Below are 27,974 nucleotides of genomic sequence, written 5' to 3' on the forward strand. Positions count from 1 at the left end.
TTTTGTCTCGGCTTGTCAAACGCTTCGATGATTATTATTTTTAAGTGGACGTGATAATTCGTGCGAATCCCTATTTATCTACTTCTGTCGTGGTATTTGTGCATCGCGGTGGACATATTTCTTTGTGTACGCCAACAATTTATGTGCAGTGAGGTTTTATTGGTGGGGGGCTGCTAAAATACTACGATAGGATAGTAACAACGTTTTACAACTGGAGGTGTCGTTCGGGCGCTCATAAAATTCTCTCATCTCGGCGCGGAGCATTCGGACTTCCATTTTGTTTTATTATGTGGTTCACTTGTTTACAGTGCGTCGCGCTCGCCACAATGGAAAGCGGTGAGTAAAGGTTGTCTGCGCATGTAGCTGTAACGTTGCATCAGTGAATAAGTAATGGTATTCGATCTCGTGGTCACGTCCACGGAGCCCGTAGCCCGTGGTTAGTCATACTTATAGGCAATAGGCATAGAAGTGCACGCGCCAACGTGACATGTTGCCGTGCTACCGTGCCGCCGTGTCACGTAACGCAAGTGCGGGCTAATTGATTTCGGTTCAACTTCTAAGCATGCGCCCGTATGCAACCTGCCCACGAACGCCCGCGTCCATATCGCTCTTATCAGCTGATTACACTACATAAATGCACTGGCAGCCTTGCACCACTATGTTTATAAATATTCGTCCACTGACCACGGAATGCACTAATTGCCTTAATCGATTTCTGTAAGTTAACTTGCTTTATTAAAACTTAAACTATGCAGCATTAGTGCTATCTGCTATCGTAAATGTCACGTTGCAAATGATTTGGTTGATTATTTTGATACACTTAGAAATATTAGTCACTTGTCTAATAAACTTTTTCTTTTGGTAAATAAGTAGTAAAAAATATTATTCTCCTTTCTATTATTATTGTCATTGGTGTTTTTAAATCATATAGAGTCAGATGATTATGCTACATTTGTTTACCGATTTTTGTTTATAGGAATTACAAATGTTTATTTTTGTACCAACAACATTACCCTATTTATACTATATCTATCCAATTTGAATATTTCCTGGTTTATTGCAATTAATTTAATTAATCCAATTAAATTATACTGTCATTCCATTTCACTTATTTTACATATTTCATTTGCAATTTGTTTTTTTTTTCAATATGTAGCTGCTTAAAAGGAACCTATACAAAATATTTTTGACTTTATATTATTATTTGAATACAAATAGATACTAAAATTGCTGTATCTAATCCATTAATATTGTAGAATGAATGTGACATGTTAAAATAAGATCTTCTTATAATAGCAAATAATTAAATAACCTACAAATAAATAACCACCCACCATTTTAGTACTTATCTTTCAACTGCTTCATTAATTTTGAATAAAATAAAAAACAAAATAACTTTTTTGTACATAGCTGACAATTAAATTAACTATGGTAAAAAAAAGGAATTTAATTATTTTTTTAATTTTATTATATCAACAATAATGTCAAAATTTGACAAAAGAGAATGTGACACAGATCTTAACACATAAAACAATTTTTATACATATGATCTCACCTGAGAATTATTTTCTAAAAAAAAACAGTCATTGATTGCTAAGTATATTCTATTATTAATGTTCCAGAATACTTTTCAGATGAGTAATATTGGAAAGCTAATATAATTATGTTCAAGTTTGTTTTGTTTCATAAACTATATAATATGCTAGTTTTTACCCTATGGCTTTGCCTGTTGTTCAAATGCAATTAAAAAGGTTGTATATGATATATGTTACAGGTTTTTTTAGGTTACAATGAGACATAGCCTGTTTAACTAAATAGTTCATACAACAATTTTTTTGATCAACCAATAAAAAGTACATTAAGTAGTTCATGAGATAAGTGCATTCAACCGAACAAACTTTTCAGTTTAATAATATTCATGTTACTTTTTACATAATTTATATAGGTTCTTAGATTTATATCAGATTTAATTTTAATGTCAAAAAAATATATTTATATACTACCACTTAAACCTAATAGGGCACTTTTAATTAAGTAAAGAATGGAACTAATTTGAAGACAATCTGGTGCAATATTTCATAAGAGTAAAGTTATATATACAGGTTGGTCTTTTTTATTTATTTTTATTCTTTTTTTTAAATTAAATAACAAGGTGAACTGGTTATTATGACTTAATGATAAATGATGATAATGAATAAAATATCAACACTTGCCCTTTATTTATATTGCGAGTTTAAGTGTATACTTGCTATTTGACTGGGATAGAGTAATGTCAGCATATTTTTGTTTTGTTATAAAAGTGTATACCTACGAATGAGTGAGACACTTTATGGAGCCTAGAGAAGGGCACAGCAAGCTTATTTTTATTTCTTACATTATGTTGATGGAGGTCACTGTTTTTATCAAATTTATTAATATTTTTATGCACATATACTAAGTTGTCATAAATATATTGGGAGTGTAGTGTGAGGATGTTAAAGTCTTTGAATTTATTCCTTAGTGACTCCCGTGGACCCATTTTATAGACTGCTCGGACAGCCCGTTTTTGGAGCGCAAAAATGGTATCTATGTCAGCGGCACTGCCCCAAAGTAATAGGCCGTAAGACATAATGCTATGAAAATAGCTGAAGTATACTAAACGCGCGGTGTCAACATCGGTCAGTTGACGAATCTTACGGACAGCATACGCTGCCGAACTAAGTCTACCAGATAAAGTTTCTATATGCGGACCCCATTGTAACTTAGCATCTAATGTTATACCTAAGAAAACAGTTTCATTAACTACTTTAAGTTCCTCATTGTTCATCAAGACCCTGGTTTCTACTTGTTGCACATTCTTAGTAAAGAACCTGATACATTTAGTTTTACTACTATTTAAAAGCAAGTTATTGGCACTAAACCAGTGTAATATCCTAGAAAGAGCATTGTTCACATCGTCAATTTCCAATTGCCGTCTATTAACCTTAAAAACTTAAGATGTATCATCTGCAAACAACACTATTTCACAGATATCTCTCATAAGGTGAGGTAAGTCATTAATGTACAAAAGGAACAAAAACGGACCCAGAATAGAGCCTTGTGCTACAGGTCACCCTTAACATGGCAATTTAATACAAAACTATATTATATTCATTAAATAAAAGTAAACAAAAATTACTTAAATTAAATCATGTTTATTTATAGCAACATATACAATCAAAATAAACACTTAATAGGTATGACAACAATAGTTGCACAAATACTATAACACTTTCGTTTTGTAATAATTAGAGAACAGTCTATGAAAAATAAACTAGATGTTGTGTTTCTTCAGCCGATTCTTCTTGGGTCTTTAATGAACCGATTTTTTTTGTTTCACATTGTATCCCGGGAACCTAACGTTAGGACACTCCGTTTCCATTAAGACACTTACGTTTCTCATTTTCCGCCGAATTCTGGAGGCACTGCGTGTTGAGTGGGGAACTCAACGCCACGCTTTTACCTCGGCACCAGAGCAAAGGAAATAAATATTTCATTTCCTCGAGTGGGAATCAAACTGACAACTGTCGCGTTCACAGTCACACGCTGACCTTTGTGCCTGACCTCAAATTACTTGACGTTCAAACAACGAATAAGTTATACACTTGCTATTTGAATAATATTATTTTCCAATGAAATTAATGAATATATATGTGTATATTTCATATAATATTAACAAATAAATTATATGAATTAGAAGTTAGCACTGTAAGCGAATACAGCATCTCTACGGTACACACGGTGTGCATCCAGATTACCCGGGGTCGCCATATGTCCACGTTTCGTGTTTCCCGGATATGGTTACCGCTATAGGTCTTCCGTTCTCATCTCCTTAACTAATTTTTACATTTTTATGATTTCTCAATATAATATTATCAGAAGGGAAGGAAGAAACAATTTCGAAGATTGATTTGTATTCAGTACTATATAAAAGAATATCAGGGTCGATTTTGTATTTTTTTACACTTTCGAATGGTATAAAAATGTATATGATAACGACAAACAAAAAACAGTTTTTTTTTTAAGTTTACAATCTGAGCCAAAGAGTAGGGTTATTTATTTGCACATCCTTGGCATCATTTGTGCCATTCAACACATTCTGGAAATTGGAATCCGAATGGATTCTGTATTATTAAATAATATTAATTTCATTTCAGCGTAAGCGTTGAGAGTTTCCCCACTCAACACGCAATGCCTTAAGAAATCGACAGAAAATGAGGAAGTGTTTTAACACTTCCCTTTACCTACCCTGCCTATATTCGGGATATAGCGTGAAGTAAAAGATTAATAGTTATAAAAAGTTAAATGTATTGTAACAAAAAGTTTTATTATTATATTAAAAATCCGTTCGATGCGTTCATTACATCCTATGATATATTCAACCAGTAGCTTAGCGAGGATTCCTAATCAAGGTCAGTCCACGCGTAATGGACGTGTCGGAACACGTTTTGGTGTACCGAAGTAAATCCCATTCCATGAATCATTCTAGATAACCATCTGAACTGATGCTATTTGTTCGTTTTTATCGGGAAAGTGCTGGTATTATACTTATTTACCTATTGAGGTATTTTTTTTTCTTTTATTTTTTTTTTTTTGCTTTAGTGTCAAATAGTATATCTGTATTTAAGATTTTAGAAGAAACAGCTATGTAAAAGGTTTCATCATAATATAAATTATCCTTACTATAGTGACCATTCGTTTTTCAGCTCAAAACGGGACTTATGAATGTAAAATTTTGCTTTCGTTGTTTAGTAGATTATACCATTCGGTTTTTTGTCTGGTCATATCGCCTATATTACATTTAAATACATAAAAAATAAATAAATTAGCTTTACTTCTGTAACCTGCACACAGCAGGGTAGGCAGAGAGAACCTAGTGTTCAGACATTCCGTTCCCCAGTTTCTACCGATTTCAGGAAGCATTCTGAGCTGAGTGGAGGAATTTAACGCCACACTTTACCTCCACACTAGAGCGATCAAATTAAAATATAAATTTAAATAAATACATTTAAATATTATAGTAGAATGTAGATAACGAGTGCAGCATGTTAATTGGTGTACAAGTGTTTGTAAGTGCTAACGAATCGAAGATCAAACTATCTATGTAATTAGAAAACGTCAATGGCGAGTGATAAGCGATAACGTTCTAATTACGTTCAGTTTCTTGATTAGACGTATTACTAGGTAAATATATGAGAGGTCGTCATGACGCAGGAGTATAAGCGTGTGACAACGGCAAAAAACGCGGCGTTAAGTTCCGCCACTCAACTCCGACTCCATGTCTCAAAGATTCGACGGAAAATGGTGAAAGAAGTGTCTTAACACTTATGCGGCATAAAGGCGTGAAACTAAAAAAAAAAAATTACTTAATGTTATTTATACTTATTTAGGTTAATTATATGAAACAAATGAATTATAAACAATACAAATGCATAAACTAAAAAGAAGTTCGTTAATCAATCGGTTCACAGGTTTAACAGTTACAAAGAAATAATGGAACGGACATACATACATACGCGCTACAAACATAACCCTCCGTTTGGGCTCGCCGAAGTCGGGTTAAAATAATATGTTAAATATTGTTTTAGATTTGATTGCAATCTATATTCTGTGGAACGGGCATCCTTTTAATTGCAGGTTATTGATCCATGCTAATTCTATTTTGAATGAACCTGAAATAGGTAGGATGATATTCTTACTGCGACAAAAATTGTTTCCATCTAATATGTGCCTGGCTAGATTTAGAGGCCAGGAGTGGCGCAGGTGCACAAAGTGTGACTGAACGCGACTGGTTGTGGATTCGATTCCTAATTGAGGAAATAAAATTTATATTTTAATTTCTTCGCTCTTATGTCGAGACAAAGAGCGGTTCAGGTTCACCACTCTATACCTGGAAAAATTTGACGGATAGTGGGTAACGGGAGGGAATAGTAGGTTCCCTCTACCCTGCTTTATGCGGGATATAGCGATCTTGGAGCCAGAGCGAAGAAATGAAAATATTAATAAACAAAAACTCTCAATTTCTCCGAGTGAGGATCGAACCCCATCGTGCTATAGTCACACCCTCGTGCCACCACTGCTGCGCCATAATATCCTCGCAACATACCAATAAGCAAGTGCATTTTGCACAGCTGTAAATTTATTTCATTAATGATCTTAAAATAAAACGTAACTTACTTCCGCGTTAGCGCTATTTAGGTCGCAGTGTCGGTAATGATAGCGCGATACGAAGATAATAATCATCTGACAACCCTCCACTCGACAATCGACTTTGGTCGATGTATGTTTTAGTAGGCGTTATTAATTTTTTGAAATAAGCTGTGTGCTTGAAAATTGGTTGATTGGTGAGCTTTAAAGCAATGAAAAGATTATTTTAGTTGATTTTGGTAATATTAATTAATTAGTTAAGTTGTGGCCGGTCGTGGCGCAGGGGCCCTGGGAAAGAAGGGAAGGGCTGGTTTGAAATATTTAATATGATCTTTATTTATATATATTATCTGTATTTATTCTCTATTATTTCGTCGGCTTCGTCTCTATTATTTCGTACTAGGTTCCCTTTGCCTACCCTGCCGTGAGCGGGAAATAACGTGAAATTAGCACTATTTATTCAACGACGAACGATAATATAACAATTCCTGTTTTTTAAACGAATTCCCTATGTTATTCAGATGATGCAACGTTACGATAGGGACAGTGAAATGTAGGTACATAATGTATGAGAAATAATAATATGAAACTTGTTATATAAAAGTTGAAAAGAAGTTTATTATAACTAAAGTATAAGTTTTATGACAAATCTTAGCTTTACGTCTACGAACCTTGAGAAATTATTTTTTAAAATTTATTTGAAGTAATGTTAAACTAAAAAGCTTACCTTAGCAACAGCATTAGACTATTCTTATTTAATAATATAAATGATTACTTATACAAACTTATACAGAAGTAGGTAATATGTTTAAACTTTAATTAAAATTAAACTAAAAAATATTTTTATGTCTTTATTTTTGTCTTAGGTGCTTTTAAATGCTAATAATATGATATTAAAGCAAACACTATAAAATTGGGGAACGGAGTGTATTAACACTAGGTTCCCTCTGCCAATCTTTTGAAACTGTCAATATTTTTGTTATTTATTTTATAAGTCAATGTTTTCTATAAATTCCAGGTGTCGGTGCGCAATGAGTGACCCGTGGTAGCGGCAGGCGGTGATGCAGCGGGCCCACGCGGGCGGCGCTCCGCAGCCGCAGCCCCCCGCCCCGCGGCCCCTTTACCGTTCTCAAACACACCTATATCCGGATATTGACGATCAGGTATATATGCTGATATATATTTTTGATTTATTATGTATGTGGTATATAAAAAACCGGTTAAGAGCGAGTCGGACTCGCCTATGAAGGGTACCGTATTTCATTTTGTTTTTATTATTATCCCAAAATTATTACAAAAAATAATCAGCTTCCCGCAATCTCGCATACGGCAGGGTAGACAGAGAGAATCTAGCCTTAAGACACTTCGTTTCCCCCTTTCCTCCGAATTCTGGAGTGTGTCTGTGTTTTGAGTGGCGGAACTGAACGCCGCTCTTTGCCTCGAAACCAGAGCGGAAAAATGGAAATATAAGTTTAGATAAATATATAATTTCCTCGATTGGGGATCGAACACCAACCAATCACGTTTACAGTCACAATTTGTGCCACTGCGCCACGACTGGTCTCAAAAACAAAAAACATTTTATTCCATTACAAGATATTACAAAGTAATGTGAGATATTTTTTGTAATAATTTTTTGATAACTTACATCTCACTAGACACTCATTGTTCTCCGGAAGTGACATTCTTCAGTTAGAAACAATTTTTAACATTATTTTAGTTAAATTATCATTGAGCTATTTTTAGGGAAACATCCTATTAAAATATATATTTTAGTAATATTAGGTTTTCCGCTTGCGTAAAATGTTCGTTTAATCAGTAGGTAATACGAGTTCGGTAAGAACAATGCCGCTTCATCTATAGGTACTCAACACAGGCCTGGTGCATCGGTTTTGATTAAATATTTATATTCTAAACCTTGTACGGCATTGTTTTTATCGATTTGGTGGTCGTGGTTTTTTATAATGTTTATATTCTAGTTAGCTTCTTGCTTACAAGGTATAAAAACCATAGAAGATTTGTATTGTTCGTGATACGTTAAATTGATACAATTGGTGTTTTAAAATTAGCCTATGATTATGTAGAAAATTAAAAAAAATATTATTTTGTATGTATAGATTCCGGCATCAGTAATCAGCAGCGTGGGGACAGTCAGCCTGTCCCAATCAACGACAAATCCCACGCCCAACATCACAATGGCAAATCCTACGAATCCAGGCAACGCGAGCAGCAACGCACAAGCGTCACAACAAACACCCACGCAGGCGCCGGTTCGTAACCTGCCGAAAAAACGGAAATTTGATCCTTCAGAGCTGGAGGAAATTGAGAGGAACTGCACCAACAGTATCTCGGAGAGGAACTGTATTAACGTTTCGAACTCTGGTCCACCTCCCATGGACTACACGCCGCCCACATATGCACCCGTGATGCAGCCTTCACCAATAGTGCCGCGTTCATCACCACCATACAGCCTACACTACCCAAACCTAGATTTGTCTTCATGGCGGGACCATAGAGTGCTGGCGAAACAGCGGGGTGTCTACATACCGGGGGTGATACGTCAGGCTGATGGCTGCAAGGTGATAGTGGAACTGGACGGCCAGGAGAACGAACCAATGGAGTACAGTGATATATTCGGTGTGAACAGATATGATGTGATAAGTGACGCGAGCCCCCAAATCGATCAGTTGTCGCGTTTGATAGGTTCCGCGTGTGTTTTTAGGACTACTGATCCCAACAGGGAGAATGTGCATAATGTGTTCGTTGAAGGTTCCCTGTATGAGGTGAACAAGTCGCCCATCAAGATTCGTGTTAAGGTAAGAATTGTCATTTTTAAAAGCTTTTTTTATACTAAACTAGGTAATTAGTAATTTCTAATCCTAAAACATAAATAAGTAGTGACATATTTTATTTAATAAATATATTATTGACTACGTTGCGTTATATTTTAGACATGAAAATATTAAATAATTCATTTCCTCGAACGGGAACCGAACCCACAACCGTCGCGTTTATAGTTACACGCTAGTGCCCCTGTGCCATGACGGTCTTGAGATTTCGGCGGAAAGTGGGGAATGGAGTGTCTTAACATTAGGTTCCCTTTACCTACCAACCAAGCACTTCAAGTTTAAAAATAATATATAGAAACGGTAATTTTATCTACAGCATGCGTTGTCACGTTGTATCTCGTATATAGCAAGGTAGACAGTGGCAACCTAGTGTTAAGCACTCCGTTGGCTACTTTCCGCCGAATTTTCGAGGCATTATATGTTGAATGGCGAAACTCAATGGCTTGTTACCAAAGCGGAGAAATGAATATATTAATAAATAGATAATTATTAATATATTCATTTCTCCGCTTTTTATGTTTAAATAGATAATCTATTATTTAAAAATATCCCTCTTACGTTTAGCTATTTCTCCGTTTAGTATCAACTTCATAAATGTGTTAATTGACTTGACCAGAGTAATATTAATTAAAATGAGATATTTTAAATTATATGAAAAATGATGCAGGCAGCTAAGCTTTTTAATTTTTTTTCTAAATCAAAGAATTAAGTTATATATGTTCATAAGTATGAATAGTTATGCAATAATATAGATATTGGATATATTTTTAAGTTTCTTATTTCTATTATATTCTTTTTCGTGTTAAAAGTCGAATTGTTCTAGCTATAAAAGGCACTTCATTTATAGCGTAGCTATCACCGTATCAGCCCTATCAATGATACAAGGCCCCACGGGCTTCATGGGCCCCTAATAAAAAAATTGTAAATTGTTACCCACAATATCGCCTAATCTCGAGTTAATATATAGCTTATAAAAAAAAGGAAATATTATTCTTTTGTGACAAATCTTTTATTTGGCACCGCAACTAATTTTGATACAGGCCCCTCTAAGGCACGCTACACCACTGACTAAAAAAAAAAAATATTATAATCTTATGATTATCTTTCATAAAAGATCTAACTTTTAGTATAACAAGTAGTTACAATAATGAATATAGATATAGATATCAATGATGACTCACTTACCGGCTCTATCTCAATTGCATTCATCGCGTTGGCTTCTTCACAGTTGTTTAGCCGTATGAGTAAACTTGAAATATGTTTCGAGACATTCTTACGCGAATTATGTATGGTTATGGATTATAATGAATGACATTATAATCTATATATATAAAATCGAAAGGTCACTCACTCATCACGAAATCTCAAAAACTACATGTGCTAGGAATCTCAAATTTTGCATAAACGTCACTAGGACGTAGTCATGAAGACAGAAATTAATAATAACACACGCGGGTGAAACCGCGAGCGGGCCGCTAGTATATATATATATATATACTAGTGGACCCGGACGCGGCTACGCCTGCTTGAACTATAGAAATATTTATTAAATATTATATAATATATTTATTTTTATAAGGATGAATATCAAAATATAAGTTCATTTTGGGTGACGTTTTCTTAAAATAACAAACAAACTTTGCAAACCGTTGCTTAGCAACGACGGTTGTTATTAACATGGCAGAATAAATTGCATGTCAAATTAGAAAGTATTTTAATTTATTAGTACATATGTGTAATGTAATATTATATAGCCTATAGCACTTCTGAAGAATGCAGCTTTCATACAAAACAAAAACAAAGTAAATCGATCCAGTAGATCCAGAGATCTTAGCGTTCAAACAAACAAACAAACAAACAAACAAACAAACAAACAAACAAACTCTTCCGCTTTATTATATTTGTATAGATATTGGAAATAACGATTTTTAGTAACTTTCGCTTAACTTAGCTAAAGATGCCAGTCGTGCAGCACTGTAAACGCGAAAGGATGTCGGTTCGATACCCACTTGAGGAAATCAAATATTGAACATTTTTTATTATTTTGCTCTGGTGTAGAGGCAAAGCGCGGCGTTGAGTTCCGCCACTAAATACAATACCCCCGAATTCAGCACAAAACCGAGAATGGAAGCGTTTTAATGAGAATGAACTGTCTTACCACTTAGTTTCCAGGTTCCCTATGCCTGCTCTGGATAACAAGAAAATACTCTAAAGCTTGTCTTTTAAACCATTTTTCCTCATTTTCCAAGGTGACAGACGGTGACAGCGCGTGCAAGGAGATAGTAAGCGTCACCCGCGCCGACGTCCGCCTGCTGCAGCCGCCGTGGGCGGATGAGCTGGAGGACGCTTCGCAGGCCTCGCCCGCCCCCATGCAGCATATGCACATGCACCATGCATCTGTGCCGGTGAGTGAAGTTAGTTGGTTTTTTATTAGTGCATTTCATGATTGATATGATTTTTTAGAGGAAATCTGTTTTAAAACTTAATATAAATAAAAATATTCTGTTGTTTTATAAAAAAGAAATCACCAGTTTAAAAACAGAGACCTTCGTCATAAAAGTAGGCAATAATAAAGTAGGCAGAAGGATCCCAGGATTCTCCGTTTCTCTCACCTTCCCACAAATTTTCGAAACATTGTGTGTTGAGTAGTGGAACTAACCGCCGCACTTTGTCTTCTTACCAGAGCAAGTAAATGAAAAGAATTCATTTCCCCTAATTAGAATTGAACCCACATTGCAATAACATACTAACATATTATTCTATGATTTAAAATCTTCTAAACAGAATGAAACTGAATTCTTCTAAATTAAATAGAACTCCTGACTTAAAACTAAATTTTCCAGTATGCAATAAGTGATCACTTCGCCACTTCGTCGCCGATGCCGGGCGTCGGCCAAGTGGCAGTGGGCGCCTTGTCGAATGGTTCCAGGTTCGATGATTACGGGGAAAGTGATGACGATTTGCATAGCGAAAATATCATGTTTCTGGGAGAGCCTTCGCATATTGGTAAGTTTTTGGAAGCTTATAATTACCTTCACGCTGTATCCCGCATACACGGAGGTAGGTAGAGGGAACCTAGTGTTAAAACACTCTGTTTCCCCCTCTTTCCCCCGATTTATTAAAGTATTACGTGTTGAGTAGCGGAACTAAACCTATATGAGAAAACCTATTATTGGAAGGAAGCATTTATCAATCTATCTATATTAGATCCAAAACATATATGTTTAAAATTTTTGTCGGTTTGTCTGTTGTAATCGATCGGGTCCTACTTTAAAATAAAACTATCATTTACATAATATGAGCTTAAAATTTAATAAATATTTTAATATTAAAATGAAATAATATATTACATAATTAATATAATAAAGTTCAACAAACACATTATATATTATGAAAACACTCTATATTGATATATATACAAAGATAAACTTAATAAAAATATTACTTATTACTGACTGGGGTATTTTATGTTTAGATAACAATAACTTATCATGCAGATATCGAAATCCATATGATCGATTAGAATAACACATTTTTTTAGGTTCGTGTTGTTTCTGGTACACAGAACATTAGGTTCCCTCTGCCCAGGTATGGCGGAACCTAATATTAAGGTACTCTGTTCCCATTTTCTGCCGACTTGTGAAGGCACCTCATATTGAATACCGAAACTCAACGCCGCGCTTTGTCTCGACATCAGAGCGAAGAATAGGAATCGAACCCGCATTTACAGTCATTTGCTAGTGTAAACCACGCGCCACGACCACGCCACGACCACGACCACATTATGTTGTATGAATACTAGTAAACTAAATTTGGCGATTGATACAACTGCAGAAATATATTTAAAGTTTTTTAATACTATCATTTTATCGATTACCTTGATTTTATTTATAAATCTTTGACTTATAAGATAAAAACATGTTTATTCGTAGTACTATACTATAGATTTATGATATATTATCTTCTATTGATGTGACGTCGTAATAAAAATATATAGTAACAATGTCTAATTTATTATTTTTTTGTTTATAATTCTTAGATTGTAACAATAGTAAAAGAAGCAGTCTTCAAAGTCGGGGCAGCACTTCTAGTTTAATTGAAGGCAGCCTCACACCACGATCTCAGGCCCCTACTCCAAGGTATAATATACGATATATGATTATAAATAAATTAATTAAAATATGAAACTACTTCTTAAGCTTAAAATACTGCCATGTGTAATCAGTAAATCAGCGTTATTTCTAAAAAGATAGTTATGAATTAGTAAATTTTAAATGTACATTTATTATTTCATATTGAAACAATAAAATAGAATAAAATATTAATAAGTACATTCTAATATATTTAACCTTTTGCTATATATAATTATTCGTATGCTTATTCCTAAAACAGATCACAAGCGACCACCCCCCACAAATACAAAAAAGGCGACGTGGTATCAACTCCCACGGGAATCCGTAAAAAGTATAACGGAAAACAATGGCGGCGTCTGTGTTCCAAAGACGGCTGCACTAAAGAGAGTCAAAGGAGAGGTTATTGCTCAAGACATTTGTCTTTGCGAAGTGTTGGAAGATCGTCTAACACTCCGTTGGCACAGCATGGTCAACAGCAAAGGTATAACGATGTTATTTTCTTTTAATTTCAAGCTGTTTCCTGCATTTAGCAGGGTAGGTAAAAGGTTCTTAGTGTTAAAATATTCCTTTCTCCACTTTTACACGATTTTTATGAGGCACAGCTTGGCATGTTGATGTATATTTGCTTTTCCTTATTTAAAAAAACTGAATATTTACATTCATTTATCGTCCAAAATAAATATTTCTATATTAATCATATTAATTATAATTTCTAAACACAGAAGTAGCAGTAAATCCTTATCATCAAACGGCACAGGCGTGGAAGGGGACGAGACTTCACGCGAATCAGACACAACGCCGCCCAGCTATCGAGTCGCTGGGCGTTTTGATCCTGATGAAACTGAGGCTGCTAATATGTTGGGTGAGTAAGATGTGTAGTTGATTTAATCGCAGCATTCACTTAAGATTTACTGTTTGTTTTATTTGAGTCAGTTTATAAATGAAAAAGTTATGCCATTTCAAAGAATGTTGTTCAACGAAATTGCTGTAAATAACTATTTTATTGAATTGGCTGAAACTAATATATAGATATAGAAATAGATTGTTAAAAATAATATTATGATTAGAAAACAAAAGTAATGCACAATAGCAAATTAATAATGAGTTAGTACAAGCGGGCGAAGCCACAATTGGGTCCATAGTACTGTAATACACATGTTGTTTTCATTATAATGTATTAAAATGATGCCACCTTTGGGCCCACAATGTTAAGTCACAATTATATAGTGGTGTGTCTGTGTGTGCAGTGTCTCTGGGCAGCTCGCGCTCGGGCAGCCCGGGCGCGTCTCCTCCGGGTGGGTCGCCGGTGCTGCGCGGCAACGTGTTCGTGCCCATCTCCTCGCCGCAGCCGCCGCCGCGCCCCCACCCCCACCACGCCGTCTACCACCACAACGTCATCAGGTATGAGCGCAAGATCATCAGGTAAACGCCACGGGTTGTGGGTTCGATTCCCACTCAAGGAAATTAAATATTTAATATTTTGCTCTCGTAATGATTTCGTTTACAATTTGAGGCCGTCGTGGCGCAGAGGCACTAGAGGCACTATGTATAATGTAATGCGACGGTTCTGGATTCGATCCCCACTCGAGGAAACGAAGTATTTACTTAAATTTAAATTTCCGTTTCTAAGCTCTGGTATCGAGGCAAAAGCGCGGCGTTGAGTTCCGCCAGTCATCAATGCCTCCAGAATTCGGCGGAAAGTGGAGAATGGAGTGTCTTAACACTAGGTCCCTTTTGCCTGCCCTTCTGTGTGGGGGATAGAGTGTGAAGCTGATTTTGTTCTCGTAAAAAAGCAAAGCTTGCATTAGTTTCGCCATTTAATTCCTTATTAGGAACCGAATTTCTTAACACTAGGGTCTCGTTCTCTTGCTTAAACTAGATTCTCTCTGCCCTATTATATGTAGAATAGAGCGTGAAGCTAATTAGAAATAGAAAAGAAAAAAAGTATGCCATATGTATATGATACAGCATATGTGCTTTAGGCATTAATGTTTGTAACAAACGTCACTCAGTCTTTGTACAAATTGTCTATTAATATGTTAATCTTTGCATACTTTAGATACGAGTTCATATATAAAACTAAGCCGAATTAATTATAATTTAGTGTCTTGTGTGTAACGTTCTATTGAATAATATTTAGTGTCAGTTCTATTTCTTATATCCAACCAACACTAATGTGTTAACATAATATATACTTAACAAAATCTTTATATTAGAAATTTTGTCTTAGTGCTTCCCTATGTTCCCCAAAAAATCTATAAATATATAATCAGGTTAATGTGTAGTAGATCTAGTTGTATTTTATCTATCGGTTACTGGATTAGTTATGTTTTATATATAACTAGAGGACGCGCGCAGCTTCGCTTGCTTACTGCTTAGGGATGAATTAAAATAAACCACGAAACTTATGTTCAATGAAATATTTTTAAGAGTTTAAATTTCAAATTTTATAAAAATCGGTGGCGATTTAAAGATTTTTCCATACAAACTTTCAACCCCTTATTTGCACCCTTAGGGGGTGAATTCTAGAAATCCATGAAACACATGTTCAATTAAATATTTTTAAGAGTCTAAATTAAAAATTTTATAATAATCGGTGGCGTTTTAAAGATTTTTCCATACAAACTTTCAACCCCTTATTTGCACCCTTAGGGGAAGAATTCTAGAAAACTATGAAACATGTGTTCAATTTTCATAGTTTTCTAGAAAACTATGAAAATTTTTCAATTTTTTTTTTTAAAATTCAGAATACTTTTAAGAGTCTGAATTTCAAATTTTATAAATAATTGGCGCCGATTTAAAAAAAATTCTATACAAACTTTCAACCCCTTATTTGCACCCTTAGGGGGAGAATTCTAGAAAACGATGAAACACGTGTTCAATTAAATACTTTTAAAAATCTAAATTTTTAATTTTATAAAAATCGGTGCCGATTTAATACACACTTTGAACCCTTATTTCACCCCTTTAGGGTAAAAATTTTTCAAAATCCCTTCTTAGTGGATGTCCAGATTAAGAAAGTAAATATCTGTCCAAATTTCACGTTCCTACGCACAGCGGTTACGGCTGTGCGTGCGTCTTACCTCAGTCAGTGAGGACAAGTCCTTTTATATATATAGATTATTTAAAATATAACATGCAATAGCTCCACATAAGTCTGTAAACTAAACTAAACCTAAACAAAGTTAAAAAGATTTTTAATAATTTTAAGTTTTTTTAACTTTGTTGTATTTAATTTTTGAATCTGACATCTGGATCAATTCAGAATGGTCCATGGTCATTCATGAAAATTTGTTTGAACGTAGATTAAAATGACACTATTATGTTGACTAATTAGATATTTTTTTATTTATAAAGATTTGAGATATTATAAACTGACTATGTTAATTTCTTAAATAACTTAATTATTTTCTAATTAAATGTGCATTTTTTTCAACAGACCCGAGTCTCTCCGGCCGGCGCGAGTTAATTCACCTGTAGGAAGTGTCGCCACCAGCGTCATAAGGGTGTCACCAGCACCAAACAATTATCATTATCAGGTTATTATCATATTATTTATGGTTAACCTTTTGTATAATAATTATTTTTTGTTTCTTTTTTATTACCAAAATTTTTGTTACTGTCAAATAATTATGTAGTAAACTAATACACCAATAATCAATATTTTTCTTTTAAAGTGAACTAGTTAATATCTGTTTTGCATATTGATCTCAATTATAGTAAAGTAATGTTTATCCAAAAGTTACACAATATAATACGACACCATCTTTTATTTAATGCTCTTAATATTGATCTCAAAAGAGACTGTTTTATTTCCTCGTATATTATTCAAATATGAAATTTTACTTTACCAAAACAACTAAATTATTTTCTTATTTCAGATTGACAATCGCAACGGACCTACTACAGTGCAATCGAGTCACTCCAACGTGATCGGTTTGCACACTTCGAGTCTAAACATGCAAAGTGGTATACAGCAGAACTTAACTCCGACAACTTTGAATTCATCATTGAATTTACCTCAAAATATATCCATAATAAACAGCATGAATCAAAATATACAAACCAGTATCGCAAACACTAGGAAAGACGTTGATTTACCACACAACTTAGTGGTACACAGAATACCCACAAATGGCATCGATATGGACATATACAGGACGCCATTACGAAGAAACGGCTTAGAACAATACAGACCAGAAGTGGCATCACCAGTGAACAATGAAAATTTTGTCAATAGAAGGGTCTCGGAGTATGATGATGAGGAGCATACAGTCCCTCAGGATACACGCGGGTTGGGGATGGAACCCAGGGGTTTAGAGCTCTCCGAGGCTCGCTTAGATGATAAGAGGATAGTGAAACCAGCCCCGATTCAAGCGAGGTTAGTGTCGGTTGTGGACAGTGATGTGAAGGAGGCGGTGCCAAGGTTTTATGTTATACCGCAGAAGTCACTAGAGAAGAAAACGGTTGTGGTGATAAAAAACGAGCCGACTGATGCTGTTCAGGTTAGTTGGTAAATTATTATTTCCTCTAAATTATTGTGGCTCAGTCGTTGTGAGTTTAATTCCGATTCTTAGGAACGAATTATTTTCTTTTCCTCGTGTTGATTGTGGTTACCAATGCCGACAAATACAAATAGTATCTTCTTCGTCAAAGTACGGTGTCTTGAAAATTGGATGGTACCTGGAAAACGAAGTATTTAAATAAAAAGGCATATTTAAATAAAATATATAATGCTTTTGATAATTTGTAGATTTTTTTAGCTTACACTTGTTTTTCTATTGCTATACTTTCTATTGTTTGTGTTTTGTTACAATTTAAGTACACACATTTAATATAGGTACAATATTTAAATTTAACAATATGTTAAACAGATGGAGCACAAACAGCATCAGTTACAACAAATAAATAACAACAACGAGCCAGAGCACGACCATCGCAGTATGGATAACGGTGATCATGTATGTAGAATTTTATTTTTTATATAAACTAACAGTTATGTAATTGTATGTCTGAAATAACTCTGACCTCTGAATCACTGACAGTGAGTTATAGCGAAATAATTTGCATAATGAAATATAATATATAATATATAATCTAAAATATATAATATATATGTATAATATGTAATACCCTTCCTCGATACATTGACTAACCAACAAAAACTAAAACTAATCCTAATCCTGGGATAATCGCGTTCAACTAAAGAAATCTTTATTTTTTTTTTTTTTTTTTTTTTTTCATTTATTTATGTACCACACAAGAAAAAAAAAAAGTACAGAAAACTTATAACAATAGAAAAAAAATGTGTACAATGGATAACTTATCTCTAATAGAGATCTCTACCAGAAACCCTTGAATGTAGGAGATGTTAAAAGAAATGATTCGGGTGCGGTATTTTAATATTATGTTAATAATAATAATAATAAACCTACATACAAATATAACACTATATTATAATATATATATATATATATATATATAATACATAATATTAATCAATATTACTATACCTATATAAACATACTTATACAAACATACACACATACAACATATAAATACATACAATGACACAAAAGAGATGAAACAGGAAAAGAAAATTAATAAAGAAAAAGACAAAGCGACTACTAAAGAATCTAATTGAGATTAAGAAAATTTTGTTTTAATTTGATTTTAAAAGTATTTAGCGATGGATTGCCCGACAGTACAGAGTTAGGTAGCGAGTTCCATAAGTGCACTGCTTGAACTGTGAAAGATTTTTCATAAAAAGAGGTATTACATATTTTTATAATAGTATTGATATCTTCGGTTACACAATCTACTATGTAAACGTTAAATTTTCTTTAAAAACAAAAAAAAAACAATCATTTGCACATTTTAACTATCAGGCTATGTGAATGTACTCGTAATGCTTAAAAGGTGAAGAACACGATGTCTATTCTTAGTCAATGCTCCAGCTTAAAATGTCTTGTAATAATTCTGTTTCTATTGTTACATAGATAGATAATCACCTATTGCATTGCGTTTTATTAGCATGATTTACATAATATTTTATTTATTATTAGGGACTGGCCGACGATTTCAGTAAAAAATGATTGTCAAGGTATATTAAAACTTTATTCTCTATCTATTTTATATTAATAAAGTGTATGTTTTCAGGTAAACAATGTAAATAGTGCAGTGATAGTAACGCCGAATAAACTTCTGCCAGTGTTGCCTGCGCCATCACATGCTACTATTATTGGTAAATATTTTAAAGAAATATTCAGAAATTCGAATAATTATTAATTCGATATTAAATTAAGTAATAACATAAAATATTATACAAGTTACTTGTAACACTTCAAGTAGGGGAAATATTTTAATACGTCAGTTGTGGTATTTATATTATGTATTATATTAGTAATTTGAGAGTTACTTCCCATTCCATTTTAACACGACATGATTGTTCCAGTATCGACAAGCGGCGTGCCCACGGTGTTCCCCTGGACGTCGCTGGTGCCCCTCATCCGCGCGCCCTCGCCCCCCGCCTCGCCGCGCACCCCTCGAACGCCCCACACCCCCCACACACCTCACACCCCTCACACGCCGCACACGCCGGTCGTGAAGACCGAGGATCAGATTAAGGTGGAGGGACCTGGTAAGTTCCTTAGATTCTATTTTTTTTCACTTTAGTAGGTAAATATAGCATGCCAACGGTATAACTGGACATTACTAGTGCCGCTAATCTTCCCGCGCCGCCATACATATACGATAAAAGAATAACGGAGTTTCTTAACACTAGGTTCCCAGGTTCCTTCTGCATCACCTGCTATCTGCGATATACTGCGTGAATTTTAAAATAATCAGCTAAAATGAATTTCCAAAAAAGAGTAATTTAATATTTTAGTCATTGGTTAGTGTACAAGAGCCTCTCTTCGGGTGAAGGCCCACTTCAATGCATTCCCATGTTCCTTGTTTTGAGCGATTCTTATTGTCTAAAAGATTGTATTGTCTTATCCCAATTATTCATATTTATTACTAATAATATTATAAATATAATTCCTTTTTTTATATATATAGATGGCGTAACACCAATGTGCACAGATGAAGATGACGAAGTGTTTGAATGTGAAGATACCAGCAATGGGGACAACAATAGACGCACACAAAGTCTTTCATCACTTAATCAACCAGCTGTGGGCCAAGAAAAGGTAGAACTTTTTTGTAATACATACAGATTTCATGTTGACGTAGATTTATCCTGTACAATTATTATTATACTACAAAATTCGCTAAAAACTATTAACACTTGCTTAGATTCATAACACAGACACTTATTGTAAACAAGCTCACACTTATATTTTAACTCAATTTTTAGGGTATTTCGGCGAAAAGTGGAACCGAGTGTCTTAACACGTAGTTCTCTTTGCCTACCCTGCTGTGTGCGGGTTACAACGTGAAGTTGATTTATTTATTTAATTTGTTTTCCCAGAAGGAACGCAGGATCCGTCGTCCAATGAACGCATTCATGATATTCTCCAAACGCCATCGTCAAGTCGTGCATCAAATGCATCCAAATCAAGACAATCGCACTGTAAGCAAGATATTGGGGGAGTGGTGGTATTCCTTGAAGCCGGAGGAGAAACAGAAGTATAATGAATTGGCTAGCGAGGTTAGTTTTAGTATATGTATGTTTGATACAATAACAGTTGCAAAAAAAAACAAAAAAAATAATTGTTACATGCCAGCATAAATATGATGGTTGTGTGTGTTCACATTCCGTTATGAATCGTTTCATTCTGTTTTAATTCCGTTGGAATTTAGAGTAAGTAAATTAGGAAATAATTGGCTTTGAATTTTTTTCTAAATTTTTCTCCCTAGGAAATTCATTAACTAAAAGCTTGTTGTTGGGTTCTGTCAATCAATATAAAATGTCTTTAAAATGGAGTGATATATTAAGTTATTATATCAGTATGGGGTTAATAACATTTTATGTTGTATTTGAAAGGTAAAAGAAGCTCACTTCAAAGCGCACCCTGAGTGGAAATGGTGTAACAAGGACAGGCGCAAGTCGTCCAGTAGTCGCGACCCCACAGGCTCTATGCCACAGGTACTTAAATATATATATTTTTCTCTATAATCTGTTATTATGACAGTAAAATATATACCAAAAAATAAGTTGTTTTTCTGGAGACTTTAATTAAAGAACTTAACATTGTTTAAAAACAAAAGTTATTATTAATGGTAGGCAAATGTAATCCAAGTATTATATAACAAACTAAATGTTTGCTCTATGATAAAATGATTAAACAAAAATATAATTGCAGAGTCCTCGCACACCGTCGGAAGGTCCAAATTCAAGCATTCCAACAAGTGCTGAAATAACAATAAACGCTCAAGCCTATAACCACGTCGGCTCCCCGCAACTTAGTGATGATGAACCTATGGTAAGGGATTTGAATTTTGATTTTTTTTCAGCTTCACACATGTAGCAGGATAGATACAGAGAGAGTGTTAAGGCACTCCGCTGCCCACTTTCCGCCGAATTCTGGACGTATTGCGTGTTGAGTAGCGGAATTCAATGCCACGTTTTGCCTCGATGTCGAGAAACACATTGCATTATAACTTAAAAAAAACCTTAAATAAATATTATTCTAAACAATGTATTTACTTTTAGCAAATAAGTCAAACCATAGAGGAAACACCAGCTCCGGCTCAAAATATAGAAATTGATCTTAAATGTGGGGAGAAAGTGACAGATTCAGATTCAGAAGGCCTCGAAACTCGCGACTATTTGCCTCCACACGACCATACGAGGCGACCGAAAGCTATTAAGGCTAGGTAATTATATTATTGGTTATATATTATAAATATACTTCAACTGTTATTGGATTGTTTACATTTTGCTATTTTTTTTTTCATATAATATATATAAATAATAATTTTAAAAAATAATCATTTAACTTTTACGAATTAAATGGAACATTTTCTAATAGCTTGCCTAATTTTTATCTAATCTATTCTAAATTGTTTTTTTTTTTCTGCTATAATAAAAGAAATATCTTTTTCAATTTTAAATGGTTCATACTTATAATTGTTTTGATAAGATATTTTTTACTAATATATTGTTATATTCTAGGGCCGGTTCATCTGATAATCTATTGGGAGGTATAACGGCTTCAAGTCCCGGCGGATCAAAAGTGTTCCAACCAACAGGTGGTGCTTTCAAATCTACTCACGCTGATATAGGTAAAATGAAAACTTATTTAGTATTATTTATTTATTTATTTAATTTTGGTTTAATTATAGTTTAGTTTCATGTTGTATCTCGCATTAATCAGCGTAGAAAGGGCGATCTTATTGTTAAGGTACTATTTCACAATTTTTGGCCTGATATTCGAGTATTTATATTGAATGCCGCATAATAATAATTTTAAATTCAGATTAATTTCTATAATTTATAATTATAAATATAATAATTATTACAGGTGACAACCACCGGCAATGGACAGCGTTCACACAAATAAGCAAACCTCTTAACCAAATACCAAGTTCACCACATCTCTCACAATCCCTCACATCTAACACGCAAAGTATAACTAACAGCGTGCAAGGAATATCGATAAGCACGCCGAATCTATCGACACAGACTTCACTAGACTCGATATCATCGATTATAAGTCCAACGACGTCTAACGTACATGTCATATCGAGTGGAATATCGATACCTCAGAATGTATCGATGGCCCAACCCAAAACACCCAATACAGCCCTATTGGCGTTGGTTAAGAGGAATTACGGAGATAATGTCACAGGTACTCTTAATTTTGACATTTTGATATATGTTTTTATTATTTTTAAAGTGTTATTTTATTCTAAGGATAGAAAAGTAATTAAAAAAACGTAAGAAATAGTAAAAGATATTGTTTTTCTATCCTTACAATTATACTCAAAATTAGCTTCACGCTGTATCCCGTTCACAGTAGGGTAGGCAGAGGGAAGATACTACTGTTAAGACACTCCGTTCTCCACTTTCCGCCGAATTCCGAAGGCATTGCGTGTTGGGTGGCGGAACTTAACTTCCCGCTTTTGCCTTGTTACCAGAGCGAAGAAACGAAAATATAAATTTAAGTAAATATTTTGTTTCCTCAAGTGATCGAACCCACAACTGTCGCGTTACAGTCACACCCTAGTGCCCCTGCGCCACGAGGGCTACTTTTCTTTTCTTCCAGAATCAACAACAATCTAAATTAAAAGGAAAAAAATATTCCTCATATACGAATTGAGAAATTGTTTGTATTTTCAGGTCCGATTACCCTATCGTTGGACTCGTCAGGTAATTTGGTAATAAAAACAAGTCAACAGAATGAAAACCCTTCAAATGATACGTCACTCCATTACGTACATTTGCAGAAGTTGAGCTATGTCACGACACCTTTTAATTCTGGTAATTTGTATTTGTTTTTTTTGTTTTACGCTTTATCCCGCTTATAGCAGAGCAGACAGAGAGAATCTAGTGTTAGACACTACGTCTAATTTTTTGAGACATTGCGTATTGATTGTCTTTTTCAAAAAAGCAAGGGAATGAAAGTAATTAAAAAGTAAGTATTCCCACAAGGGGGCATGTAATAGCCTTTTTCACTTTTTTTATTTATTCGTTCTGGTAGACAAAGTGCGGTGAAGAGATCCGCCACTAAAGTTGCAATGTCTTAAATTTAGGCGGAATACAGTGTAAAGAAAATAATCAATTTATATTTTTTTTTTACAGAAATTGATCAAAATAAGAATCAAAACCAGAATCTGAATCTAAATCAAAATATGATTCAAACGCCAAATCAAAATATACAAAGCGGTCAATCTGTTATTGTGTCACAAAGCAATAACAACACAATGACTAAAACTAACACGTAAGTAATATTATTCTAAGAGCGGGGTTTGTGGGTTCTATTTTTTTCATTCGGTGGAGTCAGTTATTTCCTTTTCCTCACACTAGTGACAAGACAACGCGCAGTGTTGAGTTTCGCCACTCAACACGCATTATCTCAACAATTGGACAATGTGTGTTGAACGGTGTGTCTTAACACTATGTTCTTTCTGCCATACAAATATAAACATTTATTTTTGTTTTATTATTATTTTATTTCACATCTCGTATAGTAATGTCAGTTTGCATAGATATAATAATATATAATATTTGTTTTAATTTAGGCAATGGGACCAGCCAATAGAAGAAGCAAGGCCATTCCCACTCGCCCCCACTCCGGCCCAATTGGGCAGAGCTCCGTTACAGAAGAGATTGAGTCGAGGTACATATAAGATTTCTAGTTTAACTTGTCTATAAAAGAACACGCCAATTATAGCGCCACTTACTGGGTTCAATTACATTTTCAAACTATCCTATTGTAATATAAACAACATTTTATCCAAATCGGCCCAATCGTTTCAGAAGAACTATATAATCAGACTAAATGTTAAGGAATTTTATCAAAAAAAAATCAAAATAGAATCGAAAAGATTGTATTTAAATCGGTTCATTCGTTTCTATTATTAGTGTCCACAAAAAAGAAGCAATCATCATTCTTATATGTATAGATTAAATACTTAATGGTTATTTATGAAAAAAAAAAGCTTTATTATTATATTTGAACAGGTACTTCAACAGGCTCAACGGGTAGCAACGAACCCAACATACCTCGATCAGAAAGCGGCCCGACCACACCCCACGATATAGAAGCTTTACAATCGCCGAAAAAAATGGAAAACTTGCCGAGTCCTTCGTTGAAGAAGAGTCTGTTTAAGAAGGGCAATGAGGATGGGAGGGATAAGTGAGTATTGAATACTAGCGACACAAATGCGGCGTCACGTACTTATGTATTGTGAAATTATAGCCAAATTTAAGTTTATTTGTTATTCTGATTTATAAGCTATATTAGTCAAGTTCAATGTCAAGTTTCATTTAAATTGGTTCAGTAGTTTTTAAATAATAGTGTGATCAGCATACTTTGTGCCTCTGCGCTACGACTGGAATCAATCTATAAAAACGTCGATATTAAAATGTAATGTCATACAATTTCCATCGTATTTAATGACAATTATTCTCCCAGGGTGCTAGAGACGGTGAATTTCGAGCAGAAGTTCAGTACGTTACCGCAGTTCAAGCCTGAGGCGTGCAGCCCGGGCGCGCTGCCCTCAATGCCCGCTTTGCCCGCGCTTAGCCCGCAGATGTATTTGAGGAAGAAACACCATAAGATGCCCATGGGTATGTATATAAGAAGCTTTATACTTTTTTGTGGGCAGAGGGAACTTTGTGTGGGAAGACACTCCGTTTCCCAGGTACCGCCTAATTTACGAAACTCACCAACTTGTCTTCTATAATTTAGTCGACGGATATTAAGGCACCTCGGTTGACCTTCAAAAATTTCTACACAATATCGGTAATACTGAAGGTACGTCAAGTAAAAAGCATAAGGATCTCTCGCCATGAGAAGACGTGTGCAGAGATCGTAGCGTTTAAGGCTCCATGCTTCCTGGCACATATTAATCTTAATATTGTTATAGTTGCTACTATGTAATTGCTTTATTATATAGTACTATAAAAAGTAAGAATTCTATTTTATTTTAACAGAAGACGAATCAACCGTCGTCACGCCTCAACTAGAGTCTGAAGTGATGAACGGTAACGGAATGCCGACCCCGCACTCGTTTGGTACGCCCCACACCACCACTAAGCTAGTGGGGAACACATTCTTTGGACCTGACTTCAATTTGGATAGTTTCCGAGGTGAGATATCTATTTTCTTTATTATTATATTAACAGAAATTATAAAAATCCTCTCCTAATTGTTAATATGGTTTTGTTATGTTAATATGGTTAATTCTTTTTCAATTTTCATATTTTCGAACCTTCTCTTAACACAAAAAAAAAGAATAAACCAAAAATATTTCAGCAGTTCACGTTTCATGCAATGACATCGTATATTTTACGATACCAATCCGATTTAAGAATTACAATTGAAACATACATACAAAAATCAAATATCTCACAAAATAATCAATCAAATCATCAAAATCAAAAAAATCTAATTTTTCTATACATAAATTCCAGCAAATGAACCAACAGAAGAGATGTCACCCCGCACACCCTGCTCCTCCGCCAGCGTGGGCGCCAACGCCCGCGGCGAGGCCGGTCACCGCCGCGTGCTAGAGCAGAGGAGGAACCTCGTTATGAAGCTGTTCCATGACCATGGCATGTTCCCAACCACGCAGGCCACTACTCACTTTCAGGTGGGTTTGGAAGGAGTGTAGAAGGAAAGTTGTTACGGTACATTGTTAGGTGGAATTGTTTGAAAGATTTTGAGAAGTTTTTAGTTTTTCTTTGCCATGATTGAAGAAAATATGTTCAACCGTTTTAAAATTATATTTTTTTGTCTAGTTTGTTACTTATTTATCGGCACTTTGTGTTGGGGAGTTTTTAGTTAACTACAATTTTTTATTTTGTCGTTTAAAAGTTTTATTTAATAGTTTGGATTATATGTTTAATAGTTTTGTTTAAAATAATAGTTCTTATTATGATTTCTTAATTGGATTGCTTCTATGAAAATAAAAATATTTTACATTTTAATAGAAAAAATGTCTCTTTTATCGCCATATTTTATTTAAATTTATTTATAAAATAAACGTTTCACAGGCGGCCCACACGGATATATTTCCTACAAAAATGTCTCTACAGCTAAAGATACGTGAAGTACGGCAGAAGATAATGGCGCAGCAGTCCAGTCTCACGCCGCATTCTGAAGTCAATACACCTAACAGTAAGTATCTATAATTATGTTGCATTTTCTAACTACTATTACAGAAACACATAAAAACAATAATATGTAAATCATTCTTTGTCAAAGAAGTTATGCAAATCAAAAAAATCTTATTAGTTTTAAACTTTCTGCCGCCTTCCGGAAGGCATTGCGTGTTAAGTGGCAGAATTCAACGCCGCTCTTTGCCTCGACACCAGAGCGAAGATATGAAAATATAAATTAATAATTCTTTTCACTGAGTGGGAATCGACATAATACTGTCACTTAAAGTAAACGCTATCCCACTCCACCTCCACGATCCTATTTAATTATTATATTCTAATATTCCAGATGTAAACTCCCCAATAGTATCTGCGGCTCTGCAACCGACGTCGACGGCCAGTTAGCGATGCGGGTACACAATCTCCATTGTGGTACGAGAGTGAAATGGCAGTTTTTATATTAATTGTGATGTTTTCAATGTGTTAAACTGGAAAAATGTTTAGAAAACGTATAAAAATTTTAAGGAAACGTAATTTTTTTTGTACCTTTTCTAAAATATATAAGAAAAGTTTCTAGTATATCAAAAAAAGAACACAATTATGTTACATATTGATGTTACACAATATCTGGCAATGCCATTTTGAATCTGTCATTCCAAACACATTGAAATTAAATTTAAGATATTTATAAATATAAAGATAATACTACAAACTATTCTTGTGCATCTATGTTTATACATGGAAAAGATCTTATTTATACCTTCATTTTAATATTAAATTAATATCTTTCAATAATAAGATTCATATAGAATAATGAACGTACATAAATGAATTATATTGTTGTAAATCTATTGATATCATATGAAAATGAATGAATTTGTCCAAAAAAAAAATACAATTTTCTAAACACGCTTAAAACTATTACTGCCATCTCGTTATAACTAAATACACAATGGAGATATAATATGTTATATAATAAATATATGATATAGTTATTAATGCCTTGATGCATTTAATAGCGTTGTGAACTGCAATTCGTTTAATTATAAGAAA

General features: G+C 34.3%; 1 protein-coding gene across 2 annotated transcripts; it reads left to right on the top strand.

Moving 5' to 3' along the window:
- The first annotated feature begins 198 nt into the window (after nucleotides 1-198).
- On the top strand, nucleotides 199-27,974 carry cic (Putative transcription factor capicua). 2 transcript variants are annotated; one of them, XM_085190564.1, is made up of 30 exons: nucleotides 199-336; nucleotides 7,184-7,328; nucleotides 8,283-8,981; nucleotides 11,264-11,428; nucleotides 11,858-12,020; nucleotides 13,054-13,153; nucleotides 13,407-13,628; nucleotides 13,870-14,009; nucleotides 14,395-14,548; nucleotides 16,587-16,686; nucleotides 17,029-17,652; nucleotides 18,022-18,108; nucleotides 19,307-19,391; nucleotides 19,602-19,787; nucleotides 20,210-20,340; nucleotides 20,622-20,801; nucleotides 21,138-21,239; nucleotides 21,457-21,576; nucleotides 21,807-21,970; nucleotides 22,269-22,378; nucleotides 22,618-22,944; nucleotides 23,436-23,576; nucleotides 23,898-24,036; nucleotides 24,338-24,435; nucleotides 24,780-24,954; nucleotides 25,234-25,388; nucleotides 25,755-25,910; nucleotides 26,235-26,413; nucleotides 26,817-26,940; nucleotides 27,271-27,974. In XM_085190564.1, the coding sequence occupies exons 2-30, from the start codon at nucleotides 7,227-7,229 to the stop codon at nucleotides 27,324-27,326; spliced, it is 5,184 nt and encodes a 1,727-aa protein (XP_085046690.1). In that variant the 5' UTR covers nucleotides 199-336; nucleotides 7,184-7,226; the 3' UTR covers nucleotides 27,327-27,974. The 2 variants fall into 2 exon arrangements, with proteins under 2 accessions (XP_085046690.1, XP_085046691.1); XM_085190565.1 differs by having other exon boundaries at nucleotides 11,264-11,419.

This window comes from Heliconius melpomene, chromosome 9, assembly GCF_056956725.1.
Source record: "Heliconius melpomene rosina isolate 202511_hmr_F chromosome 9, ASM5695672v1, whole genome shotgun sequence".
NCBI classification, from domain to species: domain Eukaryota; kingdom Metazoa; phylum Arthropoda; class Insecta; order Lepidoptera; family Nymphalidae; genus Heliconius; species Heliconius melpomene.